The sequence below is a fragment of the Brachypodium distachyon genome, chromosome 2, assembly GCF_000005505.3.
Source record: "Brachypodium distachyon strain Bd21 chromosome 2, Brachypodium_distachyon_v3.0, whole genome shotgun sequence".
Classification (NCBI taxonomy): Eukaryota; Viridiplantae; Streptophyta; class Magnoliopsida; order Poales; family Poaceae; genus Brachypodium; species Brachypodium distachyon.
The window spans coordinates 57,803,878-57,822,621 of record NC_016132.3 but is presented as its reverse complement, the minus strand read 5'-3'; the positions used below and the strand labels follow the sequence as shown (position 1 = coordinate 57,822,621).

The window sequence follows — 18,744 nt, the reverse complement described above, 5'->3', positions numbered from 1 at the left end:
TGAGGGGTGTAGGTGTAGCCACCTGGATGGACGACCCGCCGACCCGGTATGAGCATTGCAGTGCGGCCCAGAATTGCACAACAGGCTAATATCATGGGATTCATCTCCTAGATGGGCCTAATGCCAGCCCATAAACTACCGTGGACATACTCCGTACTCACTCCCGTTCCCGGAAGGCAAATCGGGGTCGCGATACACCGTGAGTAGGCAGCGGGTCCATGGCGCTCGCATCGGGCTCCGGCGACGGCGGGAGGGACTTCTCCGTGGTGGTGCTGGGGTCCGACTTCGCGACGGACGCGGGCGCGGCGCTCCTCGCCTCCTACCCCGCCGACCGCGAGGAGTGGCACGACTGCGCCACCGACCTCGGCGACGACTTCTCCGGCCTCGAGGAGCTCCAGGTCGTGCGCGTGCAGGGCGCCGATAAGTCCGGCCGGTCCGTCGTCCGCGTCGTCGGCAAGTTCTTCCCCGGTGCGCTAAAACCCCTCTTGTTATTTCCCGTCCTCTTGTTCCGGGACTCATCGATGGGTCGTCTCGTCTGGGGATTGCTGATGCTCGTCTAGGGTTTGGCTGCATAGATTTGATGAACTGTAGTTAAAATGTTTGGCATATCCATGTCTCGACGAATTAGGCTTTGTCGTGTGAAGTAGGTTGTCAAAATTGAAACATCTGGGTCTCGGAGATGTACACTTCATCATTTAATCCATTTCGATCGTGATTTAGTTTGTAGTGAAAATATTAGGCACATCTTTGTCTCGAGCAATTAGCCTTTCTAGTGTGAAGTTGGTTACCAAAATTGAAACGTCTGGATGTAGAGTTCATGCTTGTCCATTTCGATGGTAATCTAATTTAATCCATGTTTATATGTAGCTTCTTTGCTATTAATGGATGGTCCTTGCCATCTCCATAGGTCTAACTTCATCATTCTCAAACCTATAGCTTATAAACTTATCCCATAGACTCAATCTTGTGATGCTACAAATTTGATCCCTTTATACGATATTAGTTCCTACTGCTCCCTTCAACACTCAGTCTCACATGGCATTTTCTTTTGGTGGCCCAGCTCCTGTTATAGATGGTGAACGTCTGAAGAGGTATGTGTTTCACAAGCTGCGCACAGAATTGCCAGAGGGTCCATTCTGCATCCTGTACATGCACAGTACTGTTCAATCAGATGATAACAATCCTGGAATGACAATCTTGAGAGGAATTTATGAAGAACTTCCACCTGAATACAAGGAAAGGCTGGAAATATTGTACTTCCTGCATCCTGGGCTTTATTCCAGACTGGCTATGGCCACATTAGGCAGGCTCTTCTTAAGCGGAGGGTCAGTTTTCTGTCTTACAGTTCTTGAAATGCAGAAATGTTCAAACTCGTGGAATTGTTTATAATGACATTGGACAGAACAAAGTTAGCTAGAAAACTACCATATCATATATTTTTTTCTGGCTCTAGAGTACTTGACACAATAAAAGGAAGCTACTCGTTATTGTGCACACGCAATACAGATTTCACTGTTCTTATCCAGCTGAAAATTAGTTTAGCCAAATGATGAGTCAGGGTTGTATTATACCGTTTATACCTGTGATCCGATTTAAATGGGCGCAGAGACTTTCCTTCACTGCTCTTTTCTTCCTGCTCGGTCTGCTCTATTAGACGAAATATTTGTGGGATGATACAACACTGCTGTTCCATACCATTTGGTGAATTATATTGAACTCATATCATCTCACTCTTGCTCACCCAGAATTAGATCAGCCATTTTACCGACTTCTCACCCAAAATGCAATTCAAAATGCACTCAGTTTTCAGTAAAGGGTTTCCTCAATTTTGTTAATTGTTTGTTGCAGGCTGTATTGGAAAATCAAGTATGTCAGTAGACTGGAATATCTATGGGGGGACATTAAAAAGGGGCAGGTCGAGATTCCTGATTTTGTTCTTGAACATGACAAGATCCTTGAGCACCGACCTTTGACAGACTACGGCATAGAACCTGATCCTCTACATCTTGCTGATGTACCTTCTGTGGGCCATTCTCTTGGTAGGTATGAAGACAATTGGTCTCCTGAGGATCGATGGTATTCTCGCAACTACATGTGATAGTCTGCTGCTGGAGGATTGGAAGTTCAATGTGTATATAATATGACCATGAGTACTACTTACATTTGGTTGTTTGTGGAAGCATTGTCCATAATAAAGCCCTGTGTCAAAATTGTAGGCATGTATTATATTTGTAACATGATCTATTGAACGCGTGCTAAATTTTGTGATTTGTGCTGTCTTGAGTATTACGACAGAGGGATATACAACTGATTTAAGTGTACGTAAATGCAAGTCCTGCGCACATGTTTTACTTTCCTTTTTTTTCGGCATATTGTCCAGTAAGATGTATTTAAACATTTTTGTCAGTATACAACATGCCCATCATGCTTGAAACGAAGATATCCCAACAAAATATAAACTGCTTTTGCAGTCCAATATTTCCAGAAAGATATCAATATAACACCATATAGATCTCAGACTAAACATCAACTAAATATTCCACCAAGTTATCTGGAGACATCAGAAAATAAATATACTGAGAACTTGCTGGGAATCTGATATTCAAATATCTCATCAATCTTGTCTTCACCTTTTTTATTACTGAATCGCGGCAACCTAATTACTTTTACCAGAATAAAAGCATTAACTCTGCGACAATTCACGGCATCTCGTTGTGGCAGCAACAACGGCATTTATAAGTGTCCCACGGAATGAACCCTTCTCGAGCTCATGAACCCCAGCTATTGTAGTTCCTGCAGGGGAAGTGACCTGATCCTTCAGTTGACCTGGATGTTTACCCGTCTGGCTTACCATGGTTGCAGCACCAAGCACCTAAAAGAGCAGATAATACAACGGAAGAGTTAATGAGAAATTTTAGAAGAATAACAAAATGCAACCATTGCAACTATAAAAATTAAAAGATACTGAGCACAAAAAACAACTGTTCATTTGGTGGATTAGAATGAATCATAATGAACAAAGGAACTATACATAACATTCCAGTTTAATAACCGTACAAAGTAATGCATGAGGGAAATATATACTGGAATGGCATATGGAATGAGCACTCACTGTCTGAGCTGCAAGACCAAGAGCAAGATCCCGAGGAAGTCCAGCAGCAACCCCACCGTCAGCCATGGCTTCTATGGCTAAGAAAATATAGGCTGGACCACTACCACTGTATTCAAAAAGATGGAACTACATGTTCATTTTTTAAACGAGCACACCCTCTTAAACAAAATCATACAGAACCTGATACATACCTCAAGCCAGTTACAGCATCAAAATATTTCTCTTCAGCTGTCCAAACTTTTCCAATGGCACTAAACAAGCTTCTTACACGGTTTTCATCATTCTCAGTAGCCTTCTCTCCCAAGCACATCACTAAGTAGATGCAAGAACGTCAGCAATTACTCTACCCCTTATTGGAGCAAAGAAGCATACAAATGGCACGGAAGTGTCTAGACATACTACCTACATTATCAAATTTCACTAGCATAACAAAATGTCTACCTACCAAGCATCAAAATTCAATGTCATTATAGAATGGTAACCTTTCACAACAAGAAACAAAAGTAGAAAGTGTTGTCTGTTACAAATTTACAGTAAGTACATGCTACTTACTATCTAGATAGGTAAACCTTGTATTTCATTACAAGGCAGAGCAGCTTCGTAGGAATTTTAAGTTACATATTTTTCAATTAGCTTTGGACACTATCTAGTAAGATAAACCTTCTATGTCAGTACACGTTTAAAATAGAAGATGCACAAAAGAAAGAGTGAAATGTTGGACAGACAAATTTATTACAATCAGTCATTAAGCATAAAAATGGAACAAATCCATGAGAGACTGCCTAGAGACTTGTAACACACAAACAAACAACAGTTTGTGGTGTTTATAAAGTCTTATCACTAAAGAGAGATCAGCACATAACTCGTCTGACTGATAACTTGATAAGAAAGATTAGCTGACAGTGTGTAATTGATAGACTACAAGTCATAAAGCAGAGTGTACAGGATAAGAGCACCATATATGCTACCTGACGCTGCTTGTCCGACAGCTGAGGGTGTGTTTGGCATCACCCTAATAATTCGGCGCTGGCCAGACCAATCCTGAAATTAAGAGAGCAAACATAACCAAATCAAATTGGTGCATCATGCAAACTATCATATGGAGAAACATGGCATCAGTAGGCTTGTCAAAAACTCGAATATAGATCAATTCATTTAGTAAGTAAATCCCTGAATGCACACTGACTGACCTGCAAGTCTTTCATCTTGATGCCAGCAGCGATGGACACAAGAAGCTTTTCTTCAGACAAGAGTGGCTTCAGCTCGACTAGAACCTGCTTGACTGCAATTCGATGATTGCGTAGTTTCACAAGCGATGCAAATCAGAAGTCCGGTAGGTTAACTCTATGGCCTAAAAACATCTCGAGAGAGAAAAAAAAAACATCTCGAGAGAGCGGTAATTCGCGCACTTACCGATCTGAGGCTTCACGGAGATGACGATCACATCACTGTCATCGACAACCTGCCACAGGCATAAATAAAAACATCACGTAAGAATAAGATACTAAGCTAGCGGGACGGCGAATGATATTTGGGGGTTTAAGCCGAGGAGATCGAGGAGAAAATAAGATGGGGGGTGATGGGATGGAGACACGGACGGACGGACGGACGGACCTGACCGTTGGAGGCGAGGATGCGCGCGCCGAGGGAAGCGAAGGCGTCGCCGCGCTCGGGGCGGCGGTGCGGCGCGGTGCGGATGGCGGAGGCCGGGAGGACCCCCGACGCCGCCACGCCGCGGGCGATGCTCTCCGCCAGGTTCCCCGCGCCGACGAACCCCAACCGGAACGCGTCCGCCGCCGCGGCGGCGGGAGCGGGGGCTGCGGGCGAGGGCTGGGGCGGCGCCGCCATTGCGGGGGGAGGGAGCGCGGCGGCTAGAGATTGTTGTTCGGAGGACTGGAGGAGGGAGTTGGCACTTGGCAACTGAAAAGTGTGTAGTGCTGGACACCGCGGTGGATCGATGGATCTATTTTGATGCGTGGCTTTGGACTGTTGGGCGAAGGGCGAGGAGACGAAACGTGGGCGGTGGAAAGGGGCTTCCGGTTGTTGCGCTTTCCGGGCGGCTCGTCGGCTCGTGGGCGTTTGGATACACCTGGTAGTTCGTTCGACTGATCACATTTCACTCGCACAGGACAATGGAGATTATGTAACTTCCCTTTCGACATTGGACGGATCGACACGGAAGGAGGGTGAAGCATACAAATGGAGCGTGCAGCTTCACGGCAGCGGAGCCAGGCGAGTGCTTCGGATCATAGATTCGGTTAAAATGACATCTATAACTAAGAATTGCTATGAAATTGTACGAAACATCCTCTCTACCGTATCAATCTTCACAACACAAAATACATGTCAGACTTCAGCAAAGAAAACTGTAATTAGATTGACACTCGTGACTCTGCACGAACTTGACTAGTTTCAAAGATTTCACAAAGATTTTTGAGTCGTCTATCTAAAATACACGAAACCGTGATCGTTGAACGTACTTGTGCCGGTGATGGATCCTTAATTTTACAGGTCGCTGAACCACGTGATCTTTCCACCAAAACGTCAGAGAAGGACTCTTCCACAAAAGACCAGAACGACGAAAGCACCATGACACACTGGAAAAACTCACCAAATCCGTATGAACGGATCTACCAGGACACAAAGCCAAAAACAGTAAGATCGGACACATCGAACCAACGAGCCTCAGAGGAAGACTCACGATACCTTTTTTCCTGACGGCATCACACCCCTGCCTAGCATTATCGATGATGTCCACACGACTCATGTTACTAAATGCTTCTAAATACAGTGTGGAAGACCCAATGTTCTGTTCACCTCGCAACACCAAGATGGTGACAAGAGGCGAGGAGAAACGACCAATCTCCGTGACAACGGTGTGCTCTGCCTCAAATTCCCAGGCTAGATTTCTTGCTGTTTAAGGCTCCGTTTGGCATTGCGGTGGATTATTATAATTCCGTTCTTCTTCGCTATTTTCTACCAAAAACTGCAAGTCATGCGGGAGATTGCCTGCACTTTGAAAACGAGATGACAGGCCGGCCCATACAATTTCTGGACCACACCAGCGGGGCCGACGGGTCCGGTCCAGTCCGCGCACCGTCGCACCGGCCCGCCTTTAAATTGGATGCTGCTCCTCAAGACTTCAGGTTCAGGAGAGTCAAGTCCAACAAACTGTGAAGTTTGACCTCCCTTCTTCCTCCTCCTCCTCCAAACCCCCGCCTCCTCCTCGCTCCTCTCTTCCCATTCTAGGGTTTTAGGGTTTTGCCGTCCACCATGCGGCACCTCTCGCGCCTCCTGCAGCACCGCCTCCTCCTCCCCTCCATCACCACCACCCCCTCCTCGGCCGCCGCCGCTTTCTCCACCACCACCAAGCGCCCCGCCTACTTCCGCCGGCCCAAACCGGCGCCGGCGCCGCCCGAGAACCCCGCGGGGGCCGCTGTTGACGATGCGGACGCTTACTCGCAGGCGTCGGAGGAGGTGGGGTCGGGGTGGCAGATGGAAAAGCTCCCGAGCAATCTGCCGAAGCCGCCCACCATCCCGTTCCAGCCGCGCGTCGCCAACGCCGTGCGCCTCGTCGGCACCGTCGGCGCGCCCGTGCAGCTCCAGCAGCTCCCCGACGGCCGCTTCACCGCCGTTTCGGTGCTCGTGCAGGACCGGCGCAACGACTTCCCAAAGTTCTGGTGCGATCACTGATTTATCTCTCCCTCCCCCCTCTATATGCCCGCCGGTGCCCTCGGCGATCGCTTGATTGTGTTTGAGAGCGTCGAGGATGGGTGTACTCTGCCACAATTTGTACGTTTAGCCGCGTGTCGGTGTATGTTCAGGCTGTAGGTTGGTTTGAATTGCGATGAATTCTCAGTACAACCGAGAAGCGATTTAGAACGTATATTCTGTAGGTTGAGATACGAAAGGCATGCATAACTGAGTGTGGTATCCCTTTAGCGTTTCAAAAAAATGGACGTGGCCCTGCTACTGAATCCAATTAAGTATCTGGTCGAAGGTCTAGCGATTGAACTCCGCAAACTTCTCACTGAATCAAATCCAAAATGGATAGGGACTTCTCCAAGTTGAAAATGTGTCGATCACCTGGATGGCTTGCAGTTTTTGGTTGTCCAAGTTACTAAGTTTCTTGTTTAAGTCTTTTAAAACGTTTTCTTTGTAGGTTTAAATATGAAAGGCACAAGTAACTAAGCGAGGTATCTCTAGAGCGTTGAACTTACCCCTGCTATTTGATCAAATTAAGTACCTGGTGGAAGGTATAGGGATTGAACATGGTGAACTTCATCCCTGAATCAATTCCAAAACAGATAGTAACCTCTCCAAGCATGTCAATGACCAGTATGAGTCGCAGTTTTGGGTAATTCCAGTAGTTTGACTTGTTGAAGTCTTTGGAAAAAAACAGAAAGATTTTCTTTTGGCTAGTTTCAGGGGCGTACCCAAGTAAAGCTTAGGGGGTGCACGGAACCACGGCATCGTTTTTGTTTGACGTGGTCACTTCTTAGAGTACTTCTCTGCATCAGTATCCATTTTCTCAGTGCATCCCTGCATTTTTCTCAATGTGACTTTCGGCTATTTTACCCTCAGGATCCCTGTAATTTTTCAAGACGACTTGGCACAAGTTGCTGCTTCTCACTTGCAAGAAAATGACCTTGTCTATGTGTCTGGTCAATTAAGTGGTGATGTTCCACCGTTCAAAGATACTGATGGCCAAGCAAACATTCAGGTACACAGCTATTCTATGCACTGTGCTGCTATATTTTGCTTTCCCCTTTTATATATAGAAGGCTATTATAAAGAAAGTGTAATGCTATTCCTCTGTGTTCCTGATAAAATGTTGCACATAATATTTGATCAGATATTCAGATGACACCAGTCTCTTCTGTGTAATGACCCACACCGACAAGTTGTATGCCTTTGACACATTGCACTAGTATAACTTTTGAAAATACAATCGGAGAAGTGTATGATTCGTTGTTTGATGAAATTGTTAGGGTTATCCGCTTATGTTTGCTTCATAACTTAGAAGGATTATATCGATCTGCTATTTTTTTCCTCATTATGCCTCTTAATAAGATATCCACCAATTAAACCGAATGACCAAATGTTGCTCAATCTGCTCAAAGTGTAAAATTTTCCTTTTTACTTGCAAAAATGAGTCTGTAGGGATAGTGGTTCCCTACTTCCAAAATTCTGCTCCTTGTACATTAAATTGTAGTCAGTTCCCTGAAATTCTCCTTTTACATGATTGCATGAAGCTGAATCCTGACTGAAGTTGTTATCTATGTTCCAGATTTTAGCACAGTTGCTGTCATTTGTTGATAGTAAAGCTGAGAAAACAGATTTCCTGGTGGATGAAGAGGAAGGGTTTATGGAGATTGCTGAGGCTGAAAAGAAAGTTGAACAAACCATAGTCACCCGTAAATATCCACCAAACACAGTTTCAGGTGCTGGATTTGGCTCTCATATCGAACCAATACCCAATGATAAGCAATCATTATTTTTTTTGTTTACACTAGAGAAAATTGCTCCCAGTCATTTTTGTTGTTGTTTACACTCTAAGATAGTTCATCGTAGTAGTTTTGCTTGGATGGTTCCATGCCTATTGCCAATAGATAAAGCTAAGAAGGAATAGATTTCTGACAGCTTTGTCGGCATGCGATCATTTCAGTCTCAGGGTTTCCGCAATAAATTATGCTTTACTAAATATATCATGCCTCCCAAATTAACGAGTGTGAAAGTAAAATAGGACACCTCCTTAGCTACACAATCATACCTGTCTTTTTAGACACTGATTGCATGTTGCTTGCACTTCACAACATGTGAGGGTACTTAAATTAGTTAATTACATTAACTATTGTTTTTATATTCAGTTTTAATAATTTTATCCCAGCTGTATATGACAATGCTCTTACTGTATTTGTGTGCGATGGCATTGTATTGGCCTCTCAGGTTATAAAGGCAAACAGGACAAGTTAAACACACTCTGGAATGATCTTCTAGTCAGTCCACACGATTGGACTGATTGCCGGGATGAGAAGAAAAATGGATCTGTGAGCATGTTGCATACAGTTATAAGTTTACTGATCCCTTGAAATGGAGAAAGCTTTTGAGCGGCTAACACCTGCCGTACTCTTTGTTTGGAACTGCAGAAAAAAGCGAATTATCCTGATTTTAAAAACAATAATTCAAAAGAGGGGCTCTGGCTTAACACAGCACCAAAGTCAGTTCTAGAAAAGCTGGATGATCTGGCATTTAGTCGTGGCTACAGTGCAGCTAAAACATATAAGCCTTTTGATGGTAGCATGGGGAAAGGTAAAAATTTAACCGGACCATTCTCACTTTGTTTTTATATGAAGTATGCATACTAATACTTATTATAAATAACAGGTACAAATTCAGGTTGGAATAAATTTAAGACAAACCAAGCTTCTTCTCCTGAGAAACCAAAAAAAGAAGGTAGGTTGAAAATGTGTTTTTATTTCCTGTGTAACGTAGGTCTCCTTACCAATAATAGTCAAGGGTCTCCTGGAGCATAAATCTCATTATCTCTACTTGTCAGTGAAGCCTTCTGAAGTTTCTTGCTGCACAAGTTTTTCTTGCTGCCTATCCTGTTTAAGTGTCCAAAATCAGTGTCTGTACCCTTTGCGGCGTTTCCTTGTTGCTTAACCAAACACATTGTGCATTATGTATTTAGACGTGGCTTAATTGTCCATGTTTTCGTGATTTGTGCCACTTCCCCAAATATCAAGCAAGTTAGCATGTTAATTGTTTTCTTATACAGCTTCTATTACATGTTGATGCATAACTTATTCACTGTTGTATGTTGATGACACAATATAACACTGCCTGCTTCAATTGAATAGCTGGACAGTTTACACTTGCTTGAGTGTCTTTACCAAACTTTTTTTAGCAAAACCTACATATTCTGCTACTACCGTAAGAGTTTGCACTTCACAACCTGTGAACTTATGACACCCATTATTTTGCATTCAGCGGACTTGTGGCAAAATCTGGTGGACAATCCTGGAGAATGGTGGGACAACCGATCAGCGAAGGTGAGTCTCAGAATGTTGTCGTAATCTTGTTCCTTGATTGGTTCTAAGATTGCACTTGTCTCTTTTTGAATTCAGAGGTCTAGTAAATCCCCTGATTTCAAGCACAAAGAAACCGGTGAGGCTCTTTGGTTAAATAACAAGACACCGAGTTGGGCTATGGATGCACTGACATCGGCAAAGCCAGGTAGCAGAGGAAATAGAATGCCAGAGACCCTCCTTTCTTGACCTGTTTGAGATGGTGGCCTTAGCGGTAAGCCCTTTGCTCTGCATTGTGCTTTGCCTCGGCTCTATTTTTGTGAAACGTTCAGTCTGTCTGGAAGCTATCTTTATGTCGGACGAGTAGAAATGTGTGCAAACACCTGAGATTCAAGTAGAGAACATGTCTTGCGTAATTCCCACGGTTGGCACTGCAAGCCATGTCCGTTGGGCCTTCGTAATGCTATGCCAGGATGTAAATAGCATTTCCAAGTCAATTCCAATACATATTCAAGTCTCTTCAATCTCAAAAAAGGGCCTGAGTCTTGTTGATGCTCCCTGCAGCGCTTCCACTGGTGCTTGCTTGCACCAAACTTCATGTAACGGCAATGCAGGTGGATTGGATAGGGGTAGGCCTCGACAAAAAGATCGAAGTTCGATAATCTTATTGAACGGTCGCAAACTCGGTTCGTTAACTAAAAAACCAAACAGGACTTACTTTTCAGATCGTTAACCTTAACGAGCGAGCTCGTCTCGTACATCACTTGTCAAACTTATTTTGCTGTTGGAATTGTGTTGTTATTTCTCTTTTGTCGTGTTATTTTCAATCTTTATAGCGTTGTTTAACTTTTGATATATTTTGTTTGTTGCCAAAATTTATCCCAAGAAAACAGGTAATGCCCAAAAATTTAGATCAACATACCATCTATTATGTTAATGAGTTTTTAACGAGCTTAACGAGTGCTCGCGAGCTCTTAACGAAACGAGCCGAACAATTGTTTCAGATCGTTAACGATAACGATCTTAACGATCCGAGCTCTTAATGAACCGAGCTTGCTCGTTGGCCAGCCCTAGATAGGGGTTATTTTTTCGGTTTCGGCATTTATTGATACGTAACAGCAGCTGTTTGGTCGTTCCGACATGGGAGTCTTTCTCATTTTCTTTTTTACGTTCTCTCTTTTTCCGTTATCTTAATTTGTTTTGGGGCAAACTCTTTCTCATCTGTTGCAAAAAAAAAAAACATTCTCATCTTGATGATTGGTGGACTCTAGACTGGTATTGTTAGTTATGTTGTGTCAGCCCATTAAGGCATGTATCATGGTTGATAAGACCGTCTTTTCTTATGTCTTTCACGTCATTTAGATAAGGCAAACAAAACATGTTGTACAATAGGTCATTTATTAGTGTCTTATCTTGTGATCAATGTCTAGATGAATAAAATTAATCAAATAAATGTTAAGAAAAGGTGAAATCAGTACAATGGAGAATTTGCCTTTTTTCGTCTTATCTTTCTTGTGAAGAGATAAAAAACTCTCAGCTAAGAAAAAACTAATGGATTTCTTCACACCTTTTTTCCACATCATCAATTATCTGACGTGGCAGGCTGATGTCATCCTGTTGTATTGTACATGCCCTTCGGATATATTTTCAGTCTTGACATTAGATATTGTGGTGGTCGTCCCTGAAAAACAAATATGCTAATTAGCGTTATTATTTCTCCCTTTGATATTTTTCTTTTGGCTTTTCTGTGGGGATGCAATGGGTTTAAGCTTTAGTCCATGTCTGTTTCAGTTTCCACTTGAAGATAGACCAGCCTGCTAGTTGTTGGTGTTGCTAAGAAAAATGTAACCTATAGATTTAGGCTTAGACGTCAATTCCCAAGGAAGAAGCGTTCTACTTTATGAAGTGCAGGCCTCAATAACTGATATGCAAACATCGTATCGACGTAGATGACCGGGCAATATTCTCAGCCAGGGCAAATCACGACGAGAACAGGACCCGAAGAGTGAAGTCGATACTACCACTCCATAGACGAGGGTATCTTGAAAAGACTAGAACCAAAACGCAGCCCTCTCCGTTGCTTTCCAAGGCCTTTCGGAGGCTACTGGGCCCTACCCACCCACGGGCCGCGGCACAACAGTCTGTGCTCCCTGGGTGCAGCCGTTGACCCAAAGCCAGTTTTAGCCTTTCTCCCTTCCATTCCCATCATGCTTCTTAGCAGTCCAAACATCACCTCTAAATGCCCATACCTTGGCCTCCTTTTCATCCCTTAAATGATCTTTCGCTTTGTAATGGTTTTTCTTTATTGTTCTTTTTGGAGGATTCCAGGTCTAATCCTATCTTTTCCTGGAGATAGATAGATGCTTCGTAGATTTGGTGCTTCGACTTTAGTGAGTTGCAACTTTGCGTATGGGCCTCCTTGGGGCCGGACGGCCGACCTCACATTCACAAACATGTTCTTCCCTAACCCCCCCTTCTTGGCTATACAGATGCACATGCTCTTCGGTTTAGGCTCGTGGCACCAGCTACCAGCTCATTATCGGTGCGTAGTTGAGGCTTTTATCAAATGATATAGAATTAAGAAATAAACCATGTCTATAAATCTTCCTTGACGAATCAACCTTCGATGACAGTACTCTTGTGAATCGACAATGACTTCTCATAGACGACCCACCCTTTCTTGTGAACCGCCTTCCTTGTTCACCTCCATTTCAGTATATAGAGCCTAGGTGTATCCCTAGATTGCTAATTTGGCCAATATAACGTAAAAGTTATATCATTAAAAAAAGGAACATTTGAAGTATCTAAAAATACATTTTAGCACGGAAACTTGAACATGCGAGGAGGAACACACAGATCGGAACACCCAGTTAAATTTATATATGGACGTGCCGGTTTGTGCGTACAGAACTTATGAAAAGAGATAACTAAAATAAGTGGAATATTAATTTTCCACTTATAAAAGAAGTGGGGTTGATAAGAGGAGTCCACTCATGAGGGTTTGGAAAATCAGGCTCGTAGGGTTCATAATCTCTTCTGTCTTTTCTACGAGTCCCATCCATACAACTTTATTGCCTACGAGAAAAAACATTTGGACAAATGTTTAGGTTGCACTACGGAGGCAGGGATTTAAAGCCAAACATGTAAGTGCGTCAACAAGGCCATCATTTTACTATCAAAACTTCACGAGAAAAAGCAGAAGATGTGACGCCGGTGTGACATGTTGGGCTCATCTTTGCGTTGCACATTTGGGCCTTCCATTTGCATTGCTGCCATGCCACCCAGCGAAAGTGCCGAGTACCGTTGAATCGTCTGGTGGATGCAGTTAACTCCAAGAACACAAAACAACCCTCTCCACAGGATTCGTCAACCATCATCGACCTGTATAATTCCAGTTAAATTTTCGTTGCAACTTGCAAACGAACCAGCATATCTTGATGGCAGCTAGAGACTACTACAAACGATTCAGCCCTGACAGCTGATCAATATAATGGCTGCAAACTCTGCAGCCAAAATTCAAGTGGGGAGGCGTCAAATCACCAATTAAAACTGTTGGATTTTTCCTCTTCATGTCGGCATCATGCTGCCATTTCTCCAGCTGCTCCTGGCTGGCTGACTAAGCCTGATTGCTAGCTCCTTGATACACCCCGCTAGTGACGGGAACACCCAATTTGCGTATTTAGGGATACACAGGTCTATGCCACAGAAAACGACAGAACCAACTTGTCACCTGTCCATACATCACGATCGATTCGATCAGTCCAGATCCCAGCATCACGTAGGCGCAACCGTGGCCATTGAATTCACAATTTCATATATGCTTCTGATTGCAACTTCCGAGCTAACAATATACCCGCACAGCTCACATGGTTTATTTTTTAATATGTCTGTCTGCTTAGTGGTTGCCGGACCGTGCAATGCTTGCTGTGCTTATTCTTTGAGTTGTCATGGATAAGAATCCGAAGACTTGTTCATGTTCTTCATCATGGACAAAATTAGTTGTAGATAAATCGTGTTTCGCTAGTGGTTGTCCGATCACATTTCATGTGATGTGTTACGCAACAAAAAGATATGACCAAACACTTTATTCTCTAGAATAATTGAAGTATGATACGCTTGAGTAAATTACTCAAAACAGCTGTATTAAGGATATCATTATATAACATGTTTTCGAGAAATGAATAGGTTATATTATCTCCTGGCCTCTGTCCAGGTGGTACACACAGCAACAAAAAAAATACGAACGAAGTACAAGAACATACCTAGAACGAAAAATGGCTACTGGAAATAAAATGCCATCAAACACATACGAAACCAACCAAGATCGATGGTGTCAAGCGAGATCCCACCAATGTATCGCTAAGCTAATAACTAAATATTATATCAGATTTTAAACCAAATTTTAAGCTAGCAAATCTCTTATGAACTAAAAGTGGGACGTACGTGGGATCCTACTTGCATCCCTAATTTTGGAATTTGCCTCAAGTATCCAAGGGTCTGCATCCACTTGGATTTGACCCTAAGCAATAAAGACCCACCACTGACTGACAGGACTCTCCTAACATAGGAAACTGATGATGAACTGATAATTTCATCATGTGCACACTTCTTCTTCGATCCAGTCTCGTTCACTGCAAAGTGTCCAAAACTGCAGAATGGACCACACTTGGTCCAGTCACTGAAGAAAAGAAGGAGAAGAAAACACTCTGCAGTAGCCTAGTGGTAGTATCCAGCAAAAGTGCTTACAATATATAGTTAAATTCTGGACCGCCGACAGGAGATTCTAATATATTTCCACAAACGGAAACTAGATAGCTGGGGGAAGATGATTACACATATGTATATAATATATAGAACATGCATGATTACATCAGCTAACAGAAAAGGTTAAGCTCCTAAACAGTGGTAGTGCACTCCATGATCACATCAGCTTAATTAATCAGTCCGGATAAGGAAAAGGTAACGAGGAGCCTAGAAATTTGATTAATGGATTATAAGCTGCTCCCTCTCCAGTTTGTGTGGCGCCAAAGCAATCATTTGCTGAGCTCACTGTGCATGCGTGCAGCTGTGCAGACACAGCAAATCTAGGAGCCGGGATTCTCTGCGCCATCACATCGCTGGAATCCTGGATTGTGTGTGCCGAGAGCTGGCCGGACACCCGGCACTCGATGATTGCAATACAGAGCAGTTTTTTTTAATCTTTTTGAAGTTCATAACACATCGTAGTTCATATGCTAAATATCATATCTGAGTTAGGAGGATGAAAATAAACGGGAGCACATGACTACATGTATAGGTAAATGCTTTTTTTGCCGGAAAGTAGGAGTAGATTTTTTTTTTGTATGTGTGGAAACCTGCCAATAAGTTTTCAGGTAATGTGGGATCAAGCATGGCAAAAACAAAGAAAGCCAAAAGGTTGATGAACAGAGGAGAAGGGCCGCGGCACCACGCCGTATACGTGAGGGCCCGACGACGCAGCAATCGCTGACAAAAGGGGGAAACCGATATAAGGGTAGTCATAGCGAAAGCAAGAGAGACGGTACCATAAATGACAACTAATCAAATTTGATGATGTGACATATTATTAATAAGGAGAGAGGTTTGTGGTAACTAGATATGTTATCATAACATTACACAAATCAAAGCATGATGAGTGTACAATCTAATAAATGACACTATGCATGACACCACATATATGTTACTATCCATTGTGAAGGTAGTAACGTAGACTAGTAACATATACTTGTTACTGCTCTACTCTACGTTACTCCCACTGTTTTCCATCTAAAAGTACATATTGGTTCATTAATTCCTACGTCATGGAGAGGAATGGCTTGGGATCGGGGCTGTTGGATGGATGGGACTTGTCATCAGAAGCTACCTGCCCAAACAGACAGCCACATGACCGACCGAACCCTTTAGAATTTGGAGATATATATATACTATTGCTGCATGCGTGCCTGGCCTTGCAAAAGTGTTCAGTTTGGCCCCCTCCTACGCAGAAGTAGTACGTACGTGGCAAACAAACGAACAAGAACTCCGGTCTGTCTCCTGCGTTGCACGTACGACCCTGTGTTTTCTTTTTAATAGAGCCGCACGTACGCACTCGCTCGGCACTACGTGTGGTACATGTTTGGAAGTACGTACGTCGACCAGACAACACAGGTCGTCGACGATCGGATCGAGCGTTTGTGTCTCTGCATGTACATATGTTTGAGCGACTAGAGCGTCGGCCACGGCCACGTACACCCCCAGGCAGAGAGGGAGATGAGAGGAACTGACAGGCAGTAGTAGACAGAGGCACGCTTGCCCCTGCGGCCAGTGTGCACGTGCGCGCACGTAGCACATCGGACGCCGACACATGCAACTCTAGATAGCCCTGCAGCTCTCTGCTCGTGTCAGCTTCATTGCCTCTCCTCAGTCACTGATCACTCACGCACTCACTCCTACGAGTACGTATAAGATAAGGCCGGTGGAGTAGCTAGCAAGAGGGATACTGCTATATCTACTCCGGACGCCTTTTTCATCCATCTACCCTTCGTCAATACTGCCCGTTCGCTTCTCACTTTTCCCAGAAGCCGGCCTAGCTTTTTGCCATGCTGCTCGACCATACCGATCAAATCCTGCCAACAGTGCGTGCGCGCGTGTGTGCAGAAGATCTCCTTGCATTTATGTCTTCGTGCGTGCGTGCGTGCGTGTGCTACCGGCACGCTTCTGGCGAAATGAACTGTACATGTGTCGAAGCAGGACGGGCGGCTTCGATAAACACAAGAATTTGTACATGAGCAAGCCGGCCAGTACATACATACCCTGGCCTATAGCTAAAACTAACCAATGACATTTTGTTACAAGCTGTTACTGGAATTATATACACCAAGTGCGCGCATGTCTGTCGGTCATACGCGTAACAGTGTGAATGTGTGATGTACGTATCTGAAGTACTGGAGTAACATGCGGGTGCCGCACGAGGGGGGAGGCCGGCCAGGCGTTCTTGGATAGACAGACAAGTACTGGAGCTCTCTCAGCCTGAGCCCATCGACGACAGAAAGTCAGCACGAGTGACATGACAATGAGGGCAAAGGGTTCAGTCAGAGGGCCCACCGGGCTGGACGGGCGACGTGACCGGGCCAGCCAGAGATGTCTCGGCCTGTCCTAGCTCGCACACCTCCAACTCCAAGAGGAATGGCTCGACACGACCATGCCTGCTGCAGGCAGAGAGTGATAGTGAGTGAGAGAAGCACATGCACACAGTGGTGGAGGGCGTGTGCGTGCGTGTGGCCAATGGCATTGCCTTGGCAGCCACGAGACCACGTCGCCGATCGACCGATCCAGCCACAAGCCCAGAAGATTAACACATGATCGATCTCTCGATAGCACAGGCCGGCCAGGCCCAGGGGAGCGAGGCAGCGACAGGCTTTCCTGCGTGGTACGTACTCCACAGGTTGACAGGACGTGAAACTAGGTAAGATGGAAGAGATGTGTCATAGTTAAAGACCGGGCGGGAGCTAGCTAGAGCTCTCTGGCAGCTGGGCTTGACTGGCTGGCTGGCTCCCATATATTACTAGTACATCGCTGCTTTCTTCCTGCTAGCTGCTGGCTCAAACCGTACTCTGCTGCATGCATGCATGTGACCATATGCTCCTCCTCTCTCCTCTCGCGCCAAAGGTTGCGTTGGACATGCAGCATGCATGCAGCTTAAATGGGAGCCAGAGCTAGCCAGAGCCAGAGATGATCCTTCAACGCACGCATCTTGTTTTCCCTCTCCATTTTATAACCTTTCTCGATGGTATACACATGTTTCAACCAGCAGCTGATATATACTATCATGTATACAGTATTCAATGAAATCTCTCGTCTCTCAACTTTAACTAAATTTTAATTTAAATGCATCTATACACTAAACCATGTCTAAATACATCTAAATTTTGCGCTTGGACACAGCGAGTATAAAAATGTCTTTCGCTGCCGTGTGCGTGTGGAGGTGAGGCGTAGTACAAGCAGCAGCTGCAGCTCGTCGTTCAAGAACGCACGCACTCCGTATGTACGTGCATCTACAGCAGTTATTGGCCCGATCGATGCGCAGACGTCAAAGATATGGCGGTACTAGCAAAAGGGATGGCTAGAGCTATCTACGTCCATGTCAGTATGTACACACGTACGTCGATGGCGCCACGCGCACGCACGTACAAATAAAAGCTACGGGGAAGAGATCGAGATCGAGAGAGATGTGATGTATGGGATACGCGGTGGGAATTGGGAAGCGTGTGAAGGGAGTAGATTTTGTACGAACGAACGGACGTGTGGGTTGGGGTTTGTTTCTGCTTCTGCTTCGAGGTGCCTGGCTTTGTTGGGTTGAGTTTGCACGCGCGCGTGTGCATGGATGCGTGTGTAAGAGGAGGAGAAGCTGGCAGAGAGCAGCAGCAAATGCAGCATGCAGGACGCGGGCTTGGAACAACAATTCTGGGTCGAGGACAATGCATCAGTGGCCGGGATGCGTCACATCCGAAGGGGCCAAAAATCATGAGACACGGGCAGTTCAGTGATGCGTCAATCAGTGGGGATTCCAGCCGGCTGCTGACACAAGATCGACCAGTTTTTTTT

At 44.6% G+C, this 18,744-nt stretch overlaps 3 protein-coding genes across 3 annotated transcripts; 2 read left to right on the top strand and 1 right to left on the bottom strand.

The window, feature by feature from the left end:
* The first annotated feature begins 157 nt into the window (after positions 1–157).
* Positions 158–2,327, top strand: LOC100832746 (ganglioside-induced differentiation-associated protein 2). The gene is made up of 3 exons (XM_003565021.4): positions 158–468; positions 1,061–1,325; positions 1,849–2,327. The coding sequence occupies exons 1-3, from the start codon at positions 219–221 to the stop codon at positions 2,096–2,098; spliced, it is 765 nt and encodes a 254-aa protein (XP_003565069.1). The 5' UTR covers positions 158–218; the 3' UTR covers positions 2,099–2,327.
* Positions 2,328–2,442: 115 nt separating this feature from the next.
* LOC100832429 (pyrroline-5-carboxylate reductase) lies at positions 2,443–5,140 on the bottom strand. Its single transcript, XM_010234516.3, has 7 exons — positions 4,727–5,140; positions 4,526–4,574; positions 4,303–4,394; positions 4,081–4,153; positions 3,304–3,424; positions 3,113–3,218; positions 2,443–2,872 (listed from the first exon to the last, which is right to left on the bottom strand). The coding sequence occupies exons 1-7, from the start codon at positions 4,958–4,960 to the stop codon at positions 2,684–2,686; spliced, it is 864 nt and encodes a 287-aa protein (XP_010232818.1). The 5' UTR covers positions 4,961–5,140; the 3' UTR covers positions 2,443–2,683.
* Positions 5,141–6,268: 1,128 nt separating this feature from the next.
* On the top strand, positions 6,269–10,699 carry LOC100831823 (protein OSB2, chloroplastic). Its single transcript, XM_003565018.4, has 8 exons — positions 6,269–6,792; positions 7,697–7,835; positions 8,403–8,556; positions 9,062–9,162; positions 9,262–9,424; positions 9,500–9,568; positions 10,106–10,167; positions 10,243–10,699. The coding sequence occupies exons 1-8, from the start codon at positions 6,386–6,388 to the stop codon at positions 10,390–10,392; spliced, it is 1,245 nt and encodes a 414-aa protein (XP_003565066.1). The 5' UTR covers positions 6,269–6,385; the 3' UTR covers positions 10,393–10,699.
* Positions 10,700–18,744: the final 8,045 nt, after the last annotated feature.